Source organism: Esox lucius, chromosome 23, assembly GCF_011004845.1.
Source record: "Esox lucius isolate fEsoLuc1 chromosome 23, fEsoLuc1.pri, whole genome shotgun sequence".
Lineage (NCBI taxonomy): Eukaryota > Metazoa > Chordata > Actinopteri > Esociformes > Esocidae > Esox > Esox lucius.
This window is the reverse complement of record NC_047591.1, coordinates 22,116,241-22,134,786: the sequence shown is the minus strand read 5'-3', so window position 1 is coordinate 22,134,786 and position 18,546 is coordinate 22,116,241. Positions and strand designations below refer to the sequence as shown.

General features: G+C 41.4%; 1 protein-coding gene across 2 annotated transcripts in view; it reads right to left on the bottom strand.

Moving 5' to 3' along the window:
• Positions 1-12,895, bottom strand: part of LOC105024005 (LIM/homeobox protein LMX-1.2) — a 60,679-nt gene extending 47,784 nt beyond the window's left edge. For both annotated transcript variants that reach the window (XM_010893612.3, XM_020042649.2), the window contains exons 1-2: positions 12,243-12,895; positions 11,631-11,817 (exon numbers count right to left, since the gene is read on the bottom strand). In XM_010893612.3, the coding sequence (XP_010891914.1) occupies positions 11,631-11,817; positions 12,243-12,381 (326 nt within the window). In that variant the 5' untranslated portion in view covers positions 12,382-12,895. The remainder of the gene's footprint in view (positions 1-11,630; positions 11,818-12,242) is intronic.
• Positions 12,896-18,546: the final 5,651 nt, after the last annotated feature.

Below are 18,546 nucleotides of genomic sequence, written 5' to 3'. Positions count from 1 at the left end.
TTCTGTAGGAGCCCATCCTTTCAATGAAGAAAGTCAATGTGAGCTAAAATGCTGTATGTGGCAGTGTGGAGATCAGCCATTGGGATTATCTTTTCACCCCATGAGTCTTTAAGTTGCCCAAATGCCATCTGGAGAGGGCGTCCAGATCTGCCAAGTGGGAGCTTCCATGATTTCGGAGCAGAGAGTGGATGGGTGTTTTTTGGCCAACCCAGGGACACGTTCCAGCGGAAGGCCTGCCTGCATTTTCGGCTGCCTCGCCGGCTCCCCCGACAGGTCGTGTCAAGGCAACAGTGCCACTCCTGCTGGGAGGAGAACGCTAAACGGCGGCTTGGGTTTCGGGGGCCCCGGCAGCAGGGGTCGTGCATGCAGTGAAAGGGGCCGGGGCAGCGGGCGGGGATGGTATTTCTTTACCCCGAGCGACTGGAGCAGCACCTACCGCTGAGGCAGGAGCAAAACCACCAAGACTGACTTCTATCCGCTGTGGGGGGGGGTGGGGGCGGGTGGGGGGGGGGGGGACAACAACAACGAAGACTGAGAGCCTGGAGTGGCAGGTGAGGCAATCCGAGAAACTAATTAAAAAGTATAAGTGAGTGGACATTATTGCAGGTGGGACTAAGGGCAAAGGGATCCTAAGCAGAGCGCGGTGGTTTTAATCTTTTGATCCGACGCAAACGCCAGGACCCATCCACCTGCTAGTTAGCCTCGACCGCACACGTTAGCGACACATTCACATCATCCATGTAAAATGTGAGGCATGCGTCCGAGACCTCCAACCCTCTGAGGCCCGTGGCCTCTCGGGGGGAGGGGGGGGGGGGTTGGGGGGGGGGGGGGTGTCGACCGCAGAGGGTTCATCCAAGAAGGTGGTGGGGTGGTTGGGTTGGGTATGAAGAAAACACACATTTCCACCAACTGCCTTTTCTCCTGTACATATCGTTTTCCACGTACAACCTCCAAATCTAACAGCAAGGCTAGGTTTCTATTTATAAAAGATGCATGGAAGGAGATGTGGCCCTCGTAACTGGTACTGGCCGATCTCCTCATAAAATGGCAAGTAAGGTGTTTTGAGGTCACTGGGGAGAGACCAAGATGCGTGCCAAGAAAGGGCAATATTTTACCTGTGTCTAAATCATTCACAGTACTGAACCAGGGCTCATAATTTTTGCTGTTATTCAGTAGGAGGCAGACAGTATGACAGGTTAGTATTCACGCTGGAAAGATACTAAGAGACTAGGATTCGTATTTCATACTTAAGTCAACAAAATGTTAAACGGCATCAGGCTAACATTTTATTGCGAAAGCCGCTCCTTTAAAGTCCTGAAACATCTATTACATCTGTCTAAGTATCCTCAACTTCTAAATGCAACTTTGAAGACACTTGCCAATACACACTTCATAACAGTCAAGGGTGCATACACCCATGTAATATGGTGGTAATATAGTAATATATGAACATATATGATAACAAACGAACAGATAGTATCCCTGGACTTAGAACTGGCTCGCTACACAAGCTACAATGCCATACACTCATGGGCTTGTCATCGCTGGGGCAACACTTTCTCTGAACATACCTGGGAAAATAACTCATACGAATCATTTGCCTGGCTACCCAGACTCCTTTGCTTTGACAAACCTCTACGAACAGAGACATTGTTTTTTTCTCTCAGAGGAGTCTGGATCCGAGATTGATATCGAGATTGCAAAAAAAAAAAAAAAAATCTTATTGGGCCCGGAAAACAACTGGTTGGGTGAGTCCATGAACACGTGGGTAAAGCACCATTTAGAGCATGTGTCATTGGCTTCGATTCTATGATTGGTCAGGGATGATTCAATTGCTGATGACTTTGTTTTCGTACAACGCCCTTCATTTGGACTTGCCCAAAAAAACGGCTGCAATGAAAGGAGTCCCAGACTGCAATTTGTAGCAAACAACTGTGGATCAGAAGACAAAGCACAGACACCAAGCCTCTCTCTCTGCCTAAGCATTCATTCAGATCTGAAAGAAATATTTCCCTCTGCCTCTTTTCGAAGGGGACCGGTGCACAAATCACTCTGGCTGGAGGAGCATGGGGCGAGGGGAGGAGGAGCAGAGTCAAGCCAAGGGTTGACTGAAGAGGCTCGAGAGGCTATGAAACCCTATCTGCAAAGGTTTTCACTGAGGGTTGTTTTTTCTTGCCATGAGAGCTGTCGGCGATCAGCTGCAGTACCCAAACAGGGGTTTTAAGGAGCTCTTGCTGGTCCCAGTGTTGTTTTTGGGGGGTTTACTTAACTTTTTTTCCTCTCCCCGTGATTCTCACTCCAAGAGGGATGGGGCATATTTAGAGTTCCCGACAGCCTGCTGTGTCCGGGTCTTGGATTTACTCCCGGATACACGCCCCAGCCTTCCCCTTTGATAGATGGAGAACACACTAGATCTTCTGGTTTCTAATAAAACGGAGCTGTTCATTTTTACAATGTGACACTCCGCATGCCTCCTCGTTTACTAATGAATTATGGCCGGCTCGGACAGACGGCCAGAGAGCAAAACATATTTAAGAGGCTCCGCGGTTTCACTGATAGGCCTTAACCTCTTATATCACTGAGAGGAACACACTCCCAGACCGAGGTCGGAATAAGTGGTGTGTCTGAGGTCACACCGAGACGAAATCTATACATATTGCCTAGCAACAGGTTCCACCTTGAAGACATTTATAAAGTAAAGGCGTCATAGGCAGTATATCCTCAAGTCTTTTGAGTCACCTAATGGCTATTTTCTTCTCCTTAATGTCTCAAGGATTTCACTACAAATTCTCGCTTAAGACGTAGCCTTCCTTTATTAGAATCTACAAGTCTTACAGTGATGTTTAATAAAAGAGGTTTCTGTTAGGCAACGATATATTTTGGCAATACATTTTCTCCTTAATTCACAAAAAGAAGAACTTAAGAAGAACTCCAGAAATGTTTTTTGTGGGGCGGGGGGTTTGAAGCTGAAGGTGGCGGAGAGGTTTAAGGAGGTAGACGCCCGCCACCTGCCAGCTCCACATTAGTTCTGACTGAAAGGAAGTCAATGGAGTGGGGGGGGTGGGGGGGGGGTTAGGCCGGTTTTGAGTAATGAGATTTGTTTCAGTGCATCTGATTTTTTGCCCTAACAGACTTCCAAAACACTTGGACAAGTAAATAACCAACCCCCTTGCCCCCCGCGTGCCCCCCAAAAAGCTGCTATCCTGTGCGGACTCTACCACCTGGAAGCAGATTACCAACAGGGGTGCGCACACAAAGGAATGTAAGCCGTCCAGGTCCCTGGGTATAAAGGGGACTCTGGGAATGCACATGGTGAAGGACTGTGGGCTGCAAAGACTCCACGCACAGACAGGGGCAGAGTTTAGTCGTTTCATCTCGAGGCTACACCTCCCAGACCATTTCAAGGCATTGAGCTCAAAGGACAAACAGCTTGGGGGGGATTTCCTGTGGCATTCCTGTAAGCAACAGGTTGGGGGGGGGGGCAAGGCAAGGCCTTTGTGTCTCTGTCTTGACAGCAACTTGCGGACCACCATCATAACATGTTCCACTTCCACATAACATGTCATTTCTACCAACGCGGCACCATCATCATTTGGTAAACTCATTTTTGTTTTCTCTATTTTGAACTGGTTGTGCGTTTTTCGCTGTTGGTCGTCAGGTGTGGTAGAGAGGTCTCTTTGACTGATTATGGATGGCCCACAACCCATCATCCCTTGGAAAGAGGGCAATATTAGCCGAGCCAGGGTAGAAAATAACACAATCAAAAAAAAAGAAGGAAGAAACACGCATTCTAAATCAAACTGGAGACACTGAAATAAATGTGAAAGAAGACCGACATAAAACGATAGACATAAACTTCACGGATAGCTGCAAAAGTCAAAACGTTTGGTAGGGCCAGAGGGTTAAGGTGCAGGCAGGGCAACAGGGCGATCCCCTCATATTATCAGCCTCATGCTCATTTGACCAAGGAGGGTTTGGTTGGGTGGGCGTGTTAATAATAAAGCCCAATCTGAACTGTTTCCCCCGTTTTTCTCCATGCTCGACACAAATAAGGGGATTAGGAGACCAGGTTTCCGTTGTCCCTCCATTGGGGACAAAGCGGCAGGGAGCTTAGTGTCACAGTCAGTGATAGAAGTACAGATCACTGTCAGTCAGCCGCAACGCATACATGGGGGTCCGTGACCAAATCTCATTATGATGAAGAGGGGGGAAAAGACGAAGAGAAGGGGGGGGGGGGGCACGGGGCGGGGGCAGTACCAAAGTGCATTAAATAGATCCTAAAATATCAGCGAGAGTTCAGGACAATCTCTTTTTCGCAACCCTTATGAGTCCACATGTTCCTCGGTCTTCACTTGCCACGGCGATATAACTCTGTCGTTAATAACGGGGGGGGTGGGGGGGGGGGGGCACTAATTCCGCTGCCCTGCAGATGCCTTGTGATTTACTTGGCCCCAGGCAATGAGCAACCCGGCTCTCCTCAAACACCCCGTTCCGGCGGGGGAGGAGGGAGTCGGTCAGGTTGCGCCCGCGTCCCCACGTGCCGGCGGAATTTGGCGGCCGGGTGCGAGAAGGGGGCCCTGGGTACACGGCACCAGCGTGGCAAACACTTGGCACTCCAGTGGCACCTTCTCCTCGCACCCCGGTGACATGAGACGCCGTGCTCGGAGGACAGTCGCACCCCTACGGAGCGGGGCGGGAGACAAGGCGCAGGAAGTGACGAGTGTCGGAGCGGGACGAATCCAGTCCATTCGACTGGGGCTGCCCCGAGGGAGCAGGAAGGTGAGCCGAACGGCACGGAAGCCAAGTTTGGAATTCCGGATTGACGCAGAGCAGAACAGTGACGCACAATCCTGTTCGTCTCCACGTCACCCCGTAGCACGGCGCTGAGGCAGGGCGCGAATAGGAATGCTGCTCCACTGCTGGCACTTCCCAGGAACTATGTATTAGACAAACCAATCAATTTGAATAGAGATGAGTCACGGGATGAGTCATGCTTTGCTTTCCTACTCGGTATAACTGAAGTAAAGACTGTGGAAACTGAAGGAAAGTATACACCGGGGACATCTGATGGGCATTCAAGAGGAGTTGTACAAGTACTCTTAAAATGTTCAGGTTCCCCTCTTGGTTTCATCCTAAATTTCGGCCTGGGGGTTTTTCCTAGCCACTGAAATTCAACAATGTTGTTGTTTGCTCCATGGGGTTTCAGGCTGGGTGTTTTGTAAAAGCACTTTGTGCACTTTGGGCTTTTACAAAACTGCTGATGTAAAAAGGGATTTATAAATAAATTTGATTTGATTGATTCACGCCCTTGTTCGGCACAAACTCGCACGGGCACAACTTTACATGCGAGCCTCCCTGTTGTATCTACATTGCGTCTGACGCCTCATGATGCCGGGCTCTTTTGCTCCGTCGAAGGAAGAATTGCTCTGGCTGAGAGGGTCAGGAATGGGCTATTCAAACTATAGCATTAACAAATAAACAGTCACAGTGAGGTTGTCGGGCCTTTGGGGAGGAAGAGGCCCTATTGTTTTTAGCGTCAAATGACTTCCAGGAGTTTGGGCCTGGTCCGTTTGTTAAGTGCTCCGTGACAGATTACTTTGAGAAAAGAGCAAGGGGTCATTACGAATAGTTCTGTACTGTAATAGAGTAAAAAAAAAAAAAAAAAAGGCTCTTGAGTGGTTCTCTGGCATTGCTGCAAATGTCCATAAACACCTGTTGCAGTATTTTCGGTGACACTATACAATTCAATTTGGAGGGCCCTTAACAGCCAGGCCTCACTTTGAAACAACAACATTTTACTTAATAATAATAACAAATGCACTTAAAAAAAACAGTAGTGAAACACACATTATCGGATGTAAAATATGGAATGACAGACGATTGCATCACCACACTGGAAAGGAAAGCATGTGTTGATGTGAAACCAGATATTTCCTTACTGAGGATACCCAAGCCAAGACAAGGCCATAGACACTGCAGAGCCAGAGGCCAAGCAAGCTGAAACAGTGCTGTACAAATACTGTACGAGCTGCTAAAATAGGCAAATGAGTTAGTGTTGAAGTCACTGAAAGCTATTTTTTAAAATAGCAGATCTTCATCTTGAAATCGCTGTCCGTTATTCTTCAACAACTAAAAGATCTCCACTTGCTCTCTTTAAAATACCTCCCCACAGACTGACATGAGTAAATATCTCAAGGCATTCTGTGTTTGCTAATGCTCCGGGACAACGGGACAAAAAGAATGGGAACGCTATAACCTCTTCATGTGGAGAGATCATCGCTGAAAAGCCCCACAGAGAAACAGAACTACATTCCCTAAAAAAAGAGCCTATATGGATTGACCCACCATAATAAAAATATACCACATTCCTATACAGTAAACACAGTACTAATATTTTTCCCGCCAAGGGGGTGAGGATCCAGCACTGTGTAGTCTTAAAAACATGCGGGCAGGTCGAAAACTCAAGTCAGCATTTATAAACTGGGATCCTGAGCTCTGGTTAATTAAAAAACAACACTTAATGGTGAGGAGGCGCCAAAGGCCATTGACCAACAAAAATCCACCGTCAGCACAACAAACTGGTTCATCACTCAACAGGGATGTAGTGGTTGAGGGCATTACTGAAAGCTCTACACAGCATCAACGCCACAAGAAATGCTGAGGGTTTCCAAAACAAACAAAAAACATATACGCCCTGTCCAATCGGCAGGAACTGAATTGAGCGATGAAACCGGCATTTCATTTAAAACATAGTGGGAGGAAGAAGAAAAAAAATCTGATTTTCTTGATTACTCTTCATTTCAAGCCCCATATCTAATTCTTAATTAAGATTTAATTTACTGTTTCATAGAAGAGGTTTCCTCTGTTGTCTCTGTAAACTGAGAAATATTTTCTGATCAGATGTAATCTAAACATAGCGAGCCGAAAGACTAGTAGGATTTCAAGTTGTAGGGTTCAAGCCCTTGGCCCAGCGGACAAAGTGGCCCTAGAATTCCTTCACCAGGGAACAATCGTCCAGAGATACTGTTTTTTTTTTGTGTGTCATGATCACACACAGCCAGAACATACACGGAGGGTATAAATGTCATACAGTGGGACGACATTATAATTGTAGACAGTTAATGCACCCAGCGAGAAGAATCTGTGAGATGCACCACAATTACAGTTCTCAACAAAGGATGAGCTTTGGTGTTTTGGAAAGACTGTGGCCAAACATACAGATATTAAAGAATTTTCCAGAAGGTTATTCTGCTCTCCCCCTTTGTTCTGAAAACAAATAAATGACTCTCAAACAAACACACACACACACACACGCACACACAGAGAATTCCACTCCAAATTTCACGCAAAGCCTGCTGCATAGTTGCCTAGTTGCCAGGGAGACATCCTAAACCCCAACCAACTGGAGCCCACACGCTGGCCTCACTGAGGTCTGGAGGTCTGGGTTTTTCTATGTTCAAATGACATTACATCACTGTCTGCTATCCCCCAAAAACTAGCACACCGTCTCATCTCATGCTTATTTCAAACTATTTCAATCCACTGGCATTGAGTCGTAGTGCAGTGCCGAAATAATTTACATGTATGACCTCAAAGAATCTAATCCACAAATTTTTTTCTGTTGCCGGGACGGAACTTCAAAAGACATTTCAGAGAAAACATGTCCAGAGTTGAAATAAGTCCACAAAATTTATTTTCTTATGTAGCCCGTTGCCTAACAGTATCCAAGCATTAATACTTCATACACATATTAGCAAGGCAACAGCTGAACAACCAGATTAATGACTAGACCAGACTGCTTTACTACCTACCCAGCTACAAAACATTTCCTCTAACACAACTTTTAAAGAGATTCAGAAGGCCAGAGTAAGAAAGCAACGGTTGTATTATAGCTGCAATCATTTGGCGCCTCAAAAAAAACACACACAGAGACATAGACAAACACAAACGCGTGAGGCAAAAACACTTGCAAAAAAAAATGTATACAGCAATCCACATGCCAATTAAAAACCATTTACTGAGCTGATGGGGGTGTGGAGGGATTGGAATATCAGGATTTACAGTATTGATAATCACAGGGCACAGTGTGTTGACTGCTGTCTGCTGCGCAACCACCTGTCAGACCCGTCAGCATAGCCCTGGGCCCTTGTCAGTTTGCAGGCTGACTAATGTGTCTTAAATGAGTGCCATAAAAGTCTGAATGAGTGTGAATTAGATCTCTAAGTATCTCATTATTGCAAGTAAATACTGTATTGTAGGAGGGAGAGATAAGTTTATCCCTAGTTTAATGTTCGAGAGATTCCACACGCACTGCAACGTAGAATGGAAAGGCGGGGCTTGAAGCATACAGGTTAAACAATGGGTTACACACGCGGAAGGCATTCTCTCTAGCAGACTGGCTCCAGGAGCACAGCTAGCATCCTGCTATCCTATTGGACCAGCCCCATGACCACAGCTTGCATCTTACCCCTACTGGACTGGCATCAGGACAACACCTAGCATCCAACTATCCTATTGTATTGACCCACAGAACCACACGTACTATCCTACTGTCCTATTGGATCAGCCCCATGACCTCAGCCAGAATCCTGCTATCCTATTGGATCAGCCCTAGCATCACAGCTAACATGGCTGATCAGTAACAGTTAGCTTATGGTGTTCTACTGTAGATGAAATATTAGATGTAACAACATGTGGGCACACTAGCCTAGAATGTAATTACAGTCCATCAGGCAATTTTTTTAAATTTAATACCCGCATAAAAAAGTAATGAAAATGTTTAAAACATCTACATTTAAAAAAGGTTTGCAACTTTGAAGGCCACTATTAACTATTCTGAGAACAGTTTCTAGATTGTAGCTCTAGTAATCTGAATGTTGAGTAAGTTGAAAATGTAGTGATTATTTATCCTAAAGCTCTTCTAATGTTGTTTTTGTGGCTAGATGATTTTACAATTTGGTGAAACGTAAAGGATTTATAAATTACTTCTAGAAATAAATCCTAGAAAACAAACAGAAAAATATTTAGCATTTTCCATGTACACATATAATTATTCTACTGGATACGTGGGCTTATAATTATTCTACATAACGTTTTTATCACGTTTCAATCAAGACTTACAGGACAAGAAAAAACTGTCAGTTTACTTTTTGCCAATATTGAGGGCTTTAAGTTTGAGGAAAAGCCTAGCGTTTCATTATGGTTTGGGCACCATGCCCAAATATGAAGAATCACATTTTTGTTTTGACTGATTGTGGCCTAAGCTGTCTTTGTGAATTACACCAGAATGAACATAAAAATATTCACAGCAGCAACCCGGGCTGAAAAAGGACTAAAAGGAATTATTTTTCAGTCTATCAACAAAATCCTCATATGAGCAAATGTAGGAATGTAAAAAAATATATATATTTGGGGGGGGGGGGGTGTATCCACCCCCAAATAAAACAAACCGTCACAAATGTGACAATAATAAAATAAAAATCATGCAGATAAAGTATACATACAAAAAAAAAATATTCATCTTGACCGCACTCTTATATTCATGGCACGCGAACAGTGTCCGAAACATCTCCTCCACAAAATGTACAAGACTTACACAACAGTACCAATAGCTCCAAGCAGTAGGCCCGACCCAATCTTCTTGACCCGGGCAGAAAACCATACATGCACCAAAGCCCTTGGATTTATGCGTTTCTCAGGTGATGGAATTTCCGAGCTGCGGCTATGAAAATTCCCATTGTTCCCACAAACTGCTTGCCATCATGTCGGGGGAAGGCCGCTGAAAGGCAGACAGACACAGCGATGCGAGGCAATGGATGTCGCCCATTGTTCCTCGCCAGACTTCTAGCAGGGAGCGATAATGTCGCAGTGATTGAAGTAGCAATGTTTAAAGCCCCTGGACAAAGGGCCCTTAAAACTTACTGACAGGCATGAAGAGCAACCGTGCAGAGAGACGAGAGCGAGAGACACCCCACTGTCCGTACACTGCTCAAACTGTCTGCACACGGCTCCCACATACACAGACCCCCAACTCTCTCTCTCTCTCTCACACACACACACACACACACACACAGACACGATGCGGCCCCAGAACTACCAATTATTTATTTTTGTTAATATCGTAACCGTGACATTTTCATGAGAGAGACAAGCACACACACACACACACACACACCTAAAATCAATACAACTGTATAGGCACAAACACACACACACAAACACACACAATAGCATATACAATCACAACATCATGCTATCACACACATGAAAGAGCCCCCACATACAACAGACATAAGCATATAAGATCCCTAAAGGCGCACACTCACACATGCAAACCCATTAAAATCCCTACAAACATATAAACCCTCACACACCCAAATACCAAACACAATATTAGCCTAGATCCTAATTTCTTCAGATTTTTGTTTTGTTTTCATAACTGCGTCCATTCTGTGTACCATAACCATTGCGACAACTCACTAAGTAAAAAACAACTGAATGTTCAATCCCACAGATCGACCAACATATACCATGGCACCAGCAAAACTGTCAGAACGCTGTAAGATAACTACGGCGAAAAACTTTGAAACTACAACATAACTGTACTGAGGTAATAGCAAACGGTTACGAAAATAATAATGACAATAATTAGTAGTGGTATTATAACTATTATAAAAGCAGCAATAATAATGTGTTTTTTTTCTGTAATAAGAAATGGAATAGTGAGCTTGAAGAAAGTGTAATTGAATATTGGAAAAGGTTTCATACTTCATCCATATTATTTACAATTCTTTACAGAAACTACAAATCAGAATTATTCAACAGTAATTGAATCAGATATAGAACGGTTATATCGCAGAGATCTTGATTATAACATCCATGTATAGATTTGATATTTTTAGAAATTATTCAGTGGTAGCGTCTTATTCGCCTACAATTGACTTTCATATTTTGAAATAGTTTAGTCATACAAAACGTACAGAGAAATCACTGGAGTTACCACAAAGCTTCATTCCGTCTCATTAGATTTCAGTCCGTTGGAGTTCGTGACTACTATTTTATTTCCCTATAAACTATAACATTTAAAATTGTTGTCTAATGTAGATATATTTGCCAGTCGCTACTTAGAAATTTGAAATATATTTAGTACAAAAGACAACAAATAATAACTCGTGATTTCAATATTACACAAAATATTAACGGATTAACTAACAACAAAATAAAGCGTAAATTATTTTTGTACAAATAATATTTCAATGTGTTTAAATACTTAAAATTACTTATCAAGTCTCTGACGAATAAAATATAGTTTCTACATGTAAGATGGGTCAATTAATTTGGTCACCAACGGCTAAGAAATATTCGTAGAAATGAGGTATAGCGACGTCCTGCACAATTATCAAACTCTTTCCTGAAAAAAAGCCGGATACGCTTTTGATCAAAGACATTTGTAAGAGAGCCTACTATAAGATAAAAAATCTACACCATTGTAGGTCTACATTTGCTACAAACATTTGAATATAGTTGTGTGACTGAAGCCCCGCGTTAAAGGTAAAACGAGTTTGGTCTGTGGTAAATGAAATTAAATGAAAACAGAAGTGCCATTTAAAGGGAAGGATATATGTACTCACTGTTGGTAGTCAATTTTGCAGTAGAGTTTCCTATCTCTGAAGTAGCAAGTTGTGGTGAGCGGCTGCTGACACACAGCGCACTGCAAACACTCCTCGTGCCAGGACGATTCGTTGACCCGCATCAGAAATCGGTCGGATATGGGCCGCTGACATCCCTCGCAGACCGCCTGATGATGGCACTCAGTTCCTGGGAGATAAATATCGGAAATTAAAAAGTGTGTCTCTCAGGTTGAAAATGTCTAAACATTGTTATGCTATTGAGCTCAAGCGCGCACACACTCACTAAACTTGGAACTGCAGTAATAGGCCTAACATTGCTCAAACTTATTTAACTATAAACAGGCTAACAGCCATGCCTGACAAAGACGTCGACGTCAGAAGATTAGCCCTAGTTAAATTAGGGTTTGTGCACATCATTTCTAACATTTGTCTAATTTGTATCTTGTTGATACAGGTGCATGCCAACTATTGTGTCCAATAAGGCCTTGCCATGCAATGGCATGGTACTTGTGAGACGAAGACCACACCGAATTTGATAAATCCCACAAATATGAGCCATGTTTATCTATTCAAAATAGAGACAACACGAGTCTAAATTTTTTGTCAACTTACCAATCATAACGCCTAAAGTAGCCGCTCCCGTTCTAAGATGTTCCTCGATTTTAATACCGTCCAGCATCTTTGAACAGGCTGAATGATTCCTCGCCGAGAAGCGTCTCTCCAGTGATTCGAGACCTGTTGCAATTTCCATAACAATGTATGGTTACGGACAGTGTGGTCTTTTCCAACCCAAACCGCTCCTTCTAGCACACAGAACTTCTTCGCAGGGACACAAAACCAGAGGGAAAGAGTTGTTATAATAGAGACCGGTTGGGAGTTCTACTGCGCGAGGATAAATAAACTACGGTTATCGGTGTTTATTCAAGGAAAACGTTGAAGTCACCGCCTAAATCCTGTCATATTGAAGGAACATATTTGTTAAGAATGGTTTTAGGTTGTCACCAGTTCAATGCTGAGGGATTTATCGTGTCCCTAAATTTTGCGGGTAAAAAAATATATCACGTCGGCACAGTGCGCTGAGTTTCTGGCGAAATCTCCGTCCGCCAAATCAAAATATTGACGAGGAAGTAATGTAATAAGCAAGTGCTGTAAATCCAGAGACGTCGAGTGGAGCTGGTTCCAAAGTGAGCTCTAAAGTTAATGTGCCATGCCGAGAGTATAGTCTCTTGAAGAGGGTGAAGCCGAGATTGAAGCAACTGGAGAGAAGCCCACCCCTTACCCTCTCCGTAGCACTTTTTCTGCACTATTCTGCTACTGCGGGATTCTATTGGTGCGCACAGTTCGTGTGTTCAGTATCACGGAACCGAGTCGTTCCGCCTCCAAAAGCATCAGAGAATCCTTCAAGTTGAATTGAATACAAGGCTACGTCTGTGGTGCTTTCAAGCAAAAATATGTAGGCTATAGAACCAAAACAAATATGCACTTCAATGCCCTAATTTAGAGACCAAAAAAATGATGAATTATGTTTGCACGTTATTTGATTTCATTCAACATTAATTTAGCTGTGAGGTTATAGTCCACAAGTTGTCATGACTAAGGCTATTTTTATATAGTAGCCTACGTTACATTATAAACAATTTCGTTCACAATTACTATTAATATTATTATTGTTATTATTGTTGTTTTGTTATGTCATAGGTTTGATGCTTATTAGCAATGGGGAGATTTTAAACTCTTATTACCGTTTCATAAAAGTGCAGTTATATCTCGATTTTTGGAATGATGGTCCTTGTAAATCATAGAGCGACGTCTTGCCAATACGAAATCCTACAATTATTCATTATCCTTATTCTGTGTATGACGTCCTTTTGGCACTATCGCATTATCTATTGGAAAGCATCAAGCCCTCCAGACTTCGCACAACCAAAGCACCTGGCGATTGGCTTTGATAACCACAAAGGCCCGCGCAGCTTCGAAGTAGCTCGTGGAGGAGAGAGCGGTAGTGGCGACAGGGCCCCTTCTAGTTCTATATGAAATGGCATATCTACATGATTAATAAGCCCGCAGATAAAACCGGAGATAGCTCGGAGTTTTAAATGAAATGCTTTCCCGTTCATCACTTCTTTATCCTATTGAATCATATCGGCTGGGTCTAAATGCAATATTCATAAGTTGGTTCCTTTGTCCATAAAATGCAGTAAAATTAATTTCACAGATAAAAATCTGTAGGCTATCTATGACATTAAAGGGGGGCTGTACAGGATACTTAGTATATTTTGTCATGGATGAATTGCGTCAATGTACATATTCACCAGCGTTTCATAGAAACAAAGTCAGGGACACACATTGGCATAAAGAAATTATAAAATAATTTCAATAAACCGCGACTTAAAAATTGTTGTATGATTGTCCTAAAAATAAATTGTTTCGTGTCTGTGCAATAATATCATTTTTATAATTTTTGTCACGAGTAAACTATGAATTTGTTTATCGAAGAAGTCTACATATTTAGGTTAGAATATTTAACCTATGTATTCTTTTGATCGTTTTTATGGCTGCCTGAAGTCTCTGACATTCGTCTTTCCTTCCGCTCATAAACAATGTCAGAGCATAATACCCCACAAATGATGCCCTACATTTGTATACTTTATTGTTATACAATTTATTGTTAATTATACAATGCAAAATATGTATTGTATAACAATAAACTTATAATAATAATAGGCCTATACAATAACAATAAAGAAACAAATGTGAAAGTTCATGCTGTGTTCAAAATAACATACAGTCCGGTGCAGGTCGTCAATTTATTTTACAATTAGTTAAAAACATCATGCAACCCCCTAAAATAAATTGCCTTTCCAAAATAGTTTAGCGTTTTACATGCAACATTGTAGGCTTACTGTCCGTTGAAAATCTGTGTCCCGGCAATTGCCAGAGATATGGGAATAGAATGTCGCTCAGTGGACCACAGAGGCTGTAAATCAGTCTACAGCTGCCCGGTCCCGGCCTCTGGGGCAGCGTACCTCGGGCTAGTGAACCACATACGGTTCATTATCCCATACCCTCAATCGTTTTCTTAAGATCTTAAGAAATTAAAGCCTTATTCAAATAACGTTGAGCCACTCCCGCACCGAAGCGAGTGTGGCATTCAGGACGAAGCTGACAAGACGGACAGGCCACTGACAACATGGTTTACTGTCTTATTTTGACCCACTGAGGTAAATCATTCGTAGCTCTTCCGTGTAATCGGGATATAAACACTGCTGGAGATAATTACGCCTCGATGCCTGCAGTATCACTGATGCCAGCCGTATTAGGTCGACGACATAGTCCCTTGGGAGGGGAAAACATTTTCCTACTTTCGCTTGTAGGGTCATTGATTCTATTACTATAGCTTATTAACCCAACCGATTGGCGAATTCTCCATTTAAGCCCATATATGGAGAATTGAGATTTAGATTCACCTTCATCAATATAAAAAAATCGATCTTATAATATTGAAACAAATATCCTATATGGAAACATATTATTTGTGTATTATTATGTAAAATATTATTATTAGCAGTAATAGCAGTAGGGGGAGTTATAAACACATTAGGCTACATTTAAATGAAGTAGCCTTAAAAATGTAGGGTTGGTAGTAGCTTTACCTCCTCTCCAATAAACCAAAGAAAATGTATTTTACACAACAAATATGATTCCGAAAGAAAATGACAAACAGTTTAGACTGTAAGACAGAACAAGGTAAGGAGCACAGCGGTTGGCTAGTGCGCATGCACGATAATGCAATAAATATGTCAAGAAAATGTATTAACTCGAAAGCCCATTATTGCATGCCAGCTGTTTAGCTTTGCTTTTGTCTATGCTTGGCTGTCACCGGACTCAAACTGGTGGTTTAATATTTTTGAGTATCCTGACCCCTAGTGTTTACGATCAGAAGTGCACTAGTGCGCTTGAGTAACACATTTTAAATCACTGCAGTAATCTGAGAATACTGTGACGGCATTAAAAAATGTTCCGATTTAAAATGAAACAGTCCATCGAATAGCTACGTAAACAAGTTCATAGAAAATCACACAACTTACGTGCTCGTTGAAGGAGCACACGAGGTAAGGATCAAACTAATGGTGTACGTTTTAGTTTAAAATTATTGCATTTGAATGTGATAGGAGCATCTGAACTGGATTTATTCATGGCTACAGTCCGTCTGAAGTGAAATTATTAGCATATCTGGCCTTTTAATTCAAAAAGCATAAACCTATACCAGTTCACATTTCTAGCCACAAATAGCATAATGTTGGGTTAGAAGTTAGAGCCTATGTCATTGGCTTTCGAAGTGTTTCATAAAACCAATGCTTGCACCATGGCCATAAAATACTTTAAACGCAAATTAAATCTATCACATGTTAATGGTTAGCAGGCTGTGGGCTAATGTGAAAAGGCAACGTCCCTAAACAGACAGACTTGGAAAATGCATAGGTCGACACTCATTGACCACGACGAGGCGATACGTAAGATACGTATATGCTACACATATTTAGTAGGCTATCAAGTATTGCAGCCAACGAAATAATAATAATGCATATTATTATATATTATATATATATATTATTATTGATAAAGTCGTAAGCTCCATTTCACTCTCACCTGGTGCCCAACCAGCAGGTCCAGTCCTGGCACGTTACGCACGGGCTTCAAGAATGCCCGCGAAACCGGGTAAAGGTTGTGCAACAGGTGGGTAGCACGTGCTCCCTGCAATAATGTTGTTGCTCTACGAATTCCGTTCACTACTTCATATTACTGACACTGGGCTGGATAATGTGAAAAAACGACCTATAATGAATATATTAAGTCTTGCATGAACTGACTCTCACGTTTCTTTCTTTTGTTATCGGAAGAAGCAGCGTGGAGGTTGTTGGTAAGCGTAATTTACTAATTTTGGTGTTCAGCTATGCTCTGACAAGATTTCGAATAATTTGGGAGGATTGTAAAGTCAAATGAAATAGCCAAGAAGAGAAAACTTTCTGCTTTCTTCCCTTCTATAAAGTTCGATTGTTATAAAGCCGTCTCAGAAATTATAATAGCCTACATAGTAATTCAGATTATTTTAGGGGCTTTCATAAAATGCTTTATTTTGTAAATAATAGCTATTACATGCAATGAAGTACATTATGCAATTTTTGGATACAGGCTAATGAACAAAAAAATAATATCACCCAGAACTTTGAAGTGGTCTACAACTATTGAATGCCAAAGCATTAGTAAAGTCATAGCTAAAACCTGAAATGAATCTATCTTTTTCGATTCAGACCTTCAGCAAGCGTCAACATTTTAAGCATACGTTTGTAGTAAATACATTTGAAGGAGTCCCATGCCTCAGATATCTAAAATCTATCATATAACCGGAATATTTTGGAGTTATGAGAAGATAGTAATGTCTTAAAAACTGGTACATTCAGTTTGCCTTGATACTGTTCATCAATCCGGTATCATTTAGTGTTAAATCAACTTCCCATCTTTAATCGAAATACTTTCTGATACGTGCAACAGTTGTATCAGGTAGCGTTTTAAGCCAAATTTGGTTACTTGGGAATTTGCTTACGCAGTATTAAATGTATCCTCATTCTCGGGAGGCATTGCTGTATTTTTCATATTAATTGATATTGGTACCGTACTTTAATTTAGCATTTTGGTTGGCCTATAAAGAATGTTACGCCTAATTAACAACATATCTGTTTTCGTAAAATATATATGATAACGCATAAATTACAAAAATGTGAAACAATTATAATAAATTATATTAGGCTTGGTCAATCGATTATACATATTTGGTGGTTTGAAAATAAAACCATAATAGTTAACAGCCATAATTCTGTCTTTTAAGTTTTAAAATAGATCCACCCAATATTTTAAATGGGCGAAAATATGAAATATTATTAGGCTACTATAACGATATGATAGCCTATTACTTTTTTTAAGTAGTATAGTTGCACAACTTTTTTAACCCTTTCCAACATTATGACTTTGCTTACATGTTGTGCATTTCAAGATAACATGTTATAAAGAGAAGGAATGCAACAATTAAGTGTGAATCGTATTCTACCTTAAAATAGTCAATCATAAGTATAAATAATGAGACATCAGTAATCCCGCCACGTAAAGTTTGTAACTCTGACGGACGTGGTTACAAAATTTAACCTCGCAAGAATTCCTAAGCAATGCGGCGGATACATAGTCTAAAACTTAATGATATCACAATTCTGTTGTTTTAATTATGTTTTCTTACATATACCGTTTTTTGGCATATTTGTATGCCAAACACGTTTTATTTTGTGTTCTGATGGGTTCCAACAGCTAAATTGCCATTGGCAATTGATAAATTTACATTTAAATTGAATAATTTATCCATTGCAAATTGTCTATTAATATGTTCTATACTACCAACAAAAGCACTTTCAGGTAAGATGGGTAAGATTTTAGTTAAGCTATATTTATTTTGGCACAAATAGTTGTCTGGAAGGGCATGCATGCACGCGCACACACACACACGAAAACTTTAATAGGCATCTATATTAGTTGCTTAAACTGCACAAATTATCTGTCATTTAAGACCTATTTGAACTTCAATACATTTATGGCCCTTTCCGTAGCAGGCCAAGCAGACAAATAATGTGTTTACTGTTTGTCCTCTGGGAGTAGTAAACCTGGGAGCAAAACTAGATACTTAAATGTACCAGTAGGGCTTCTATCTTAAAGTTTCCTTAATGCAATTATACTAAATAGGAAATAATAGCTAAGGGGGTTGTAAATAAAAGTTTTATATGCTGTGGAATTGTGGAAAAGTCCACATTTCCACGTTTTGGTTTTCATGGTAAAATCAATAAGCCAAAAATAAGTAATGGAGGATTACATT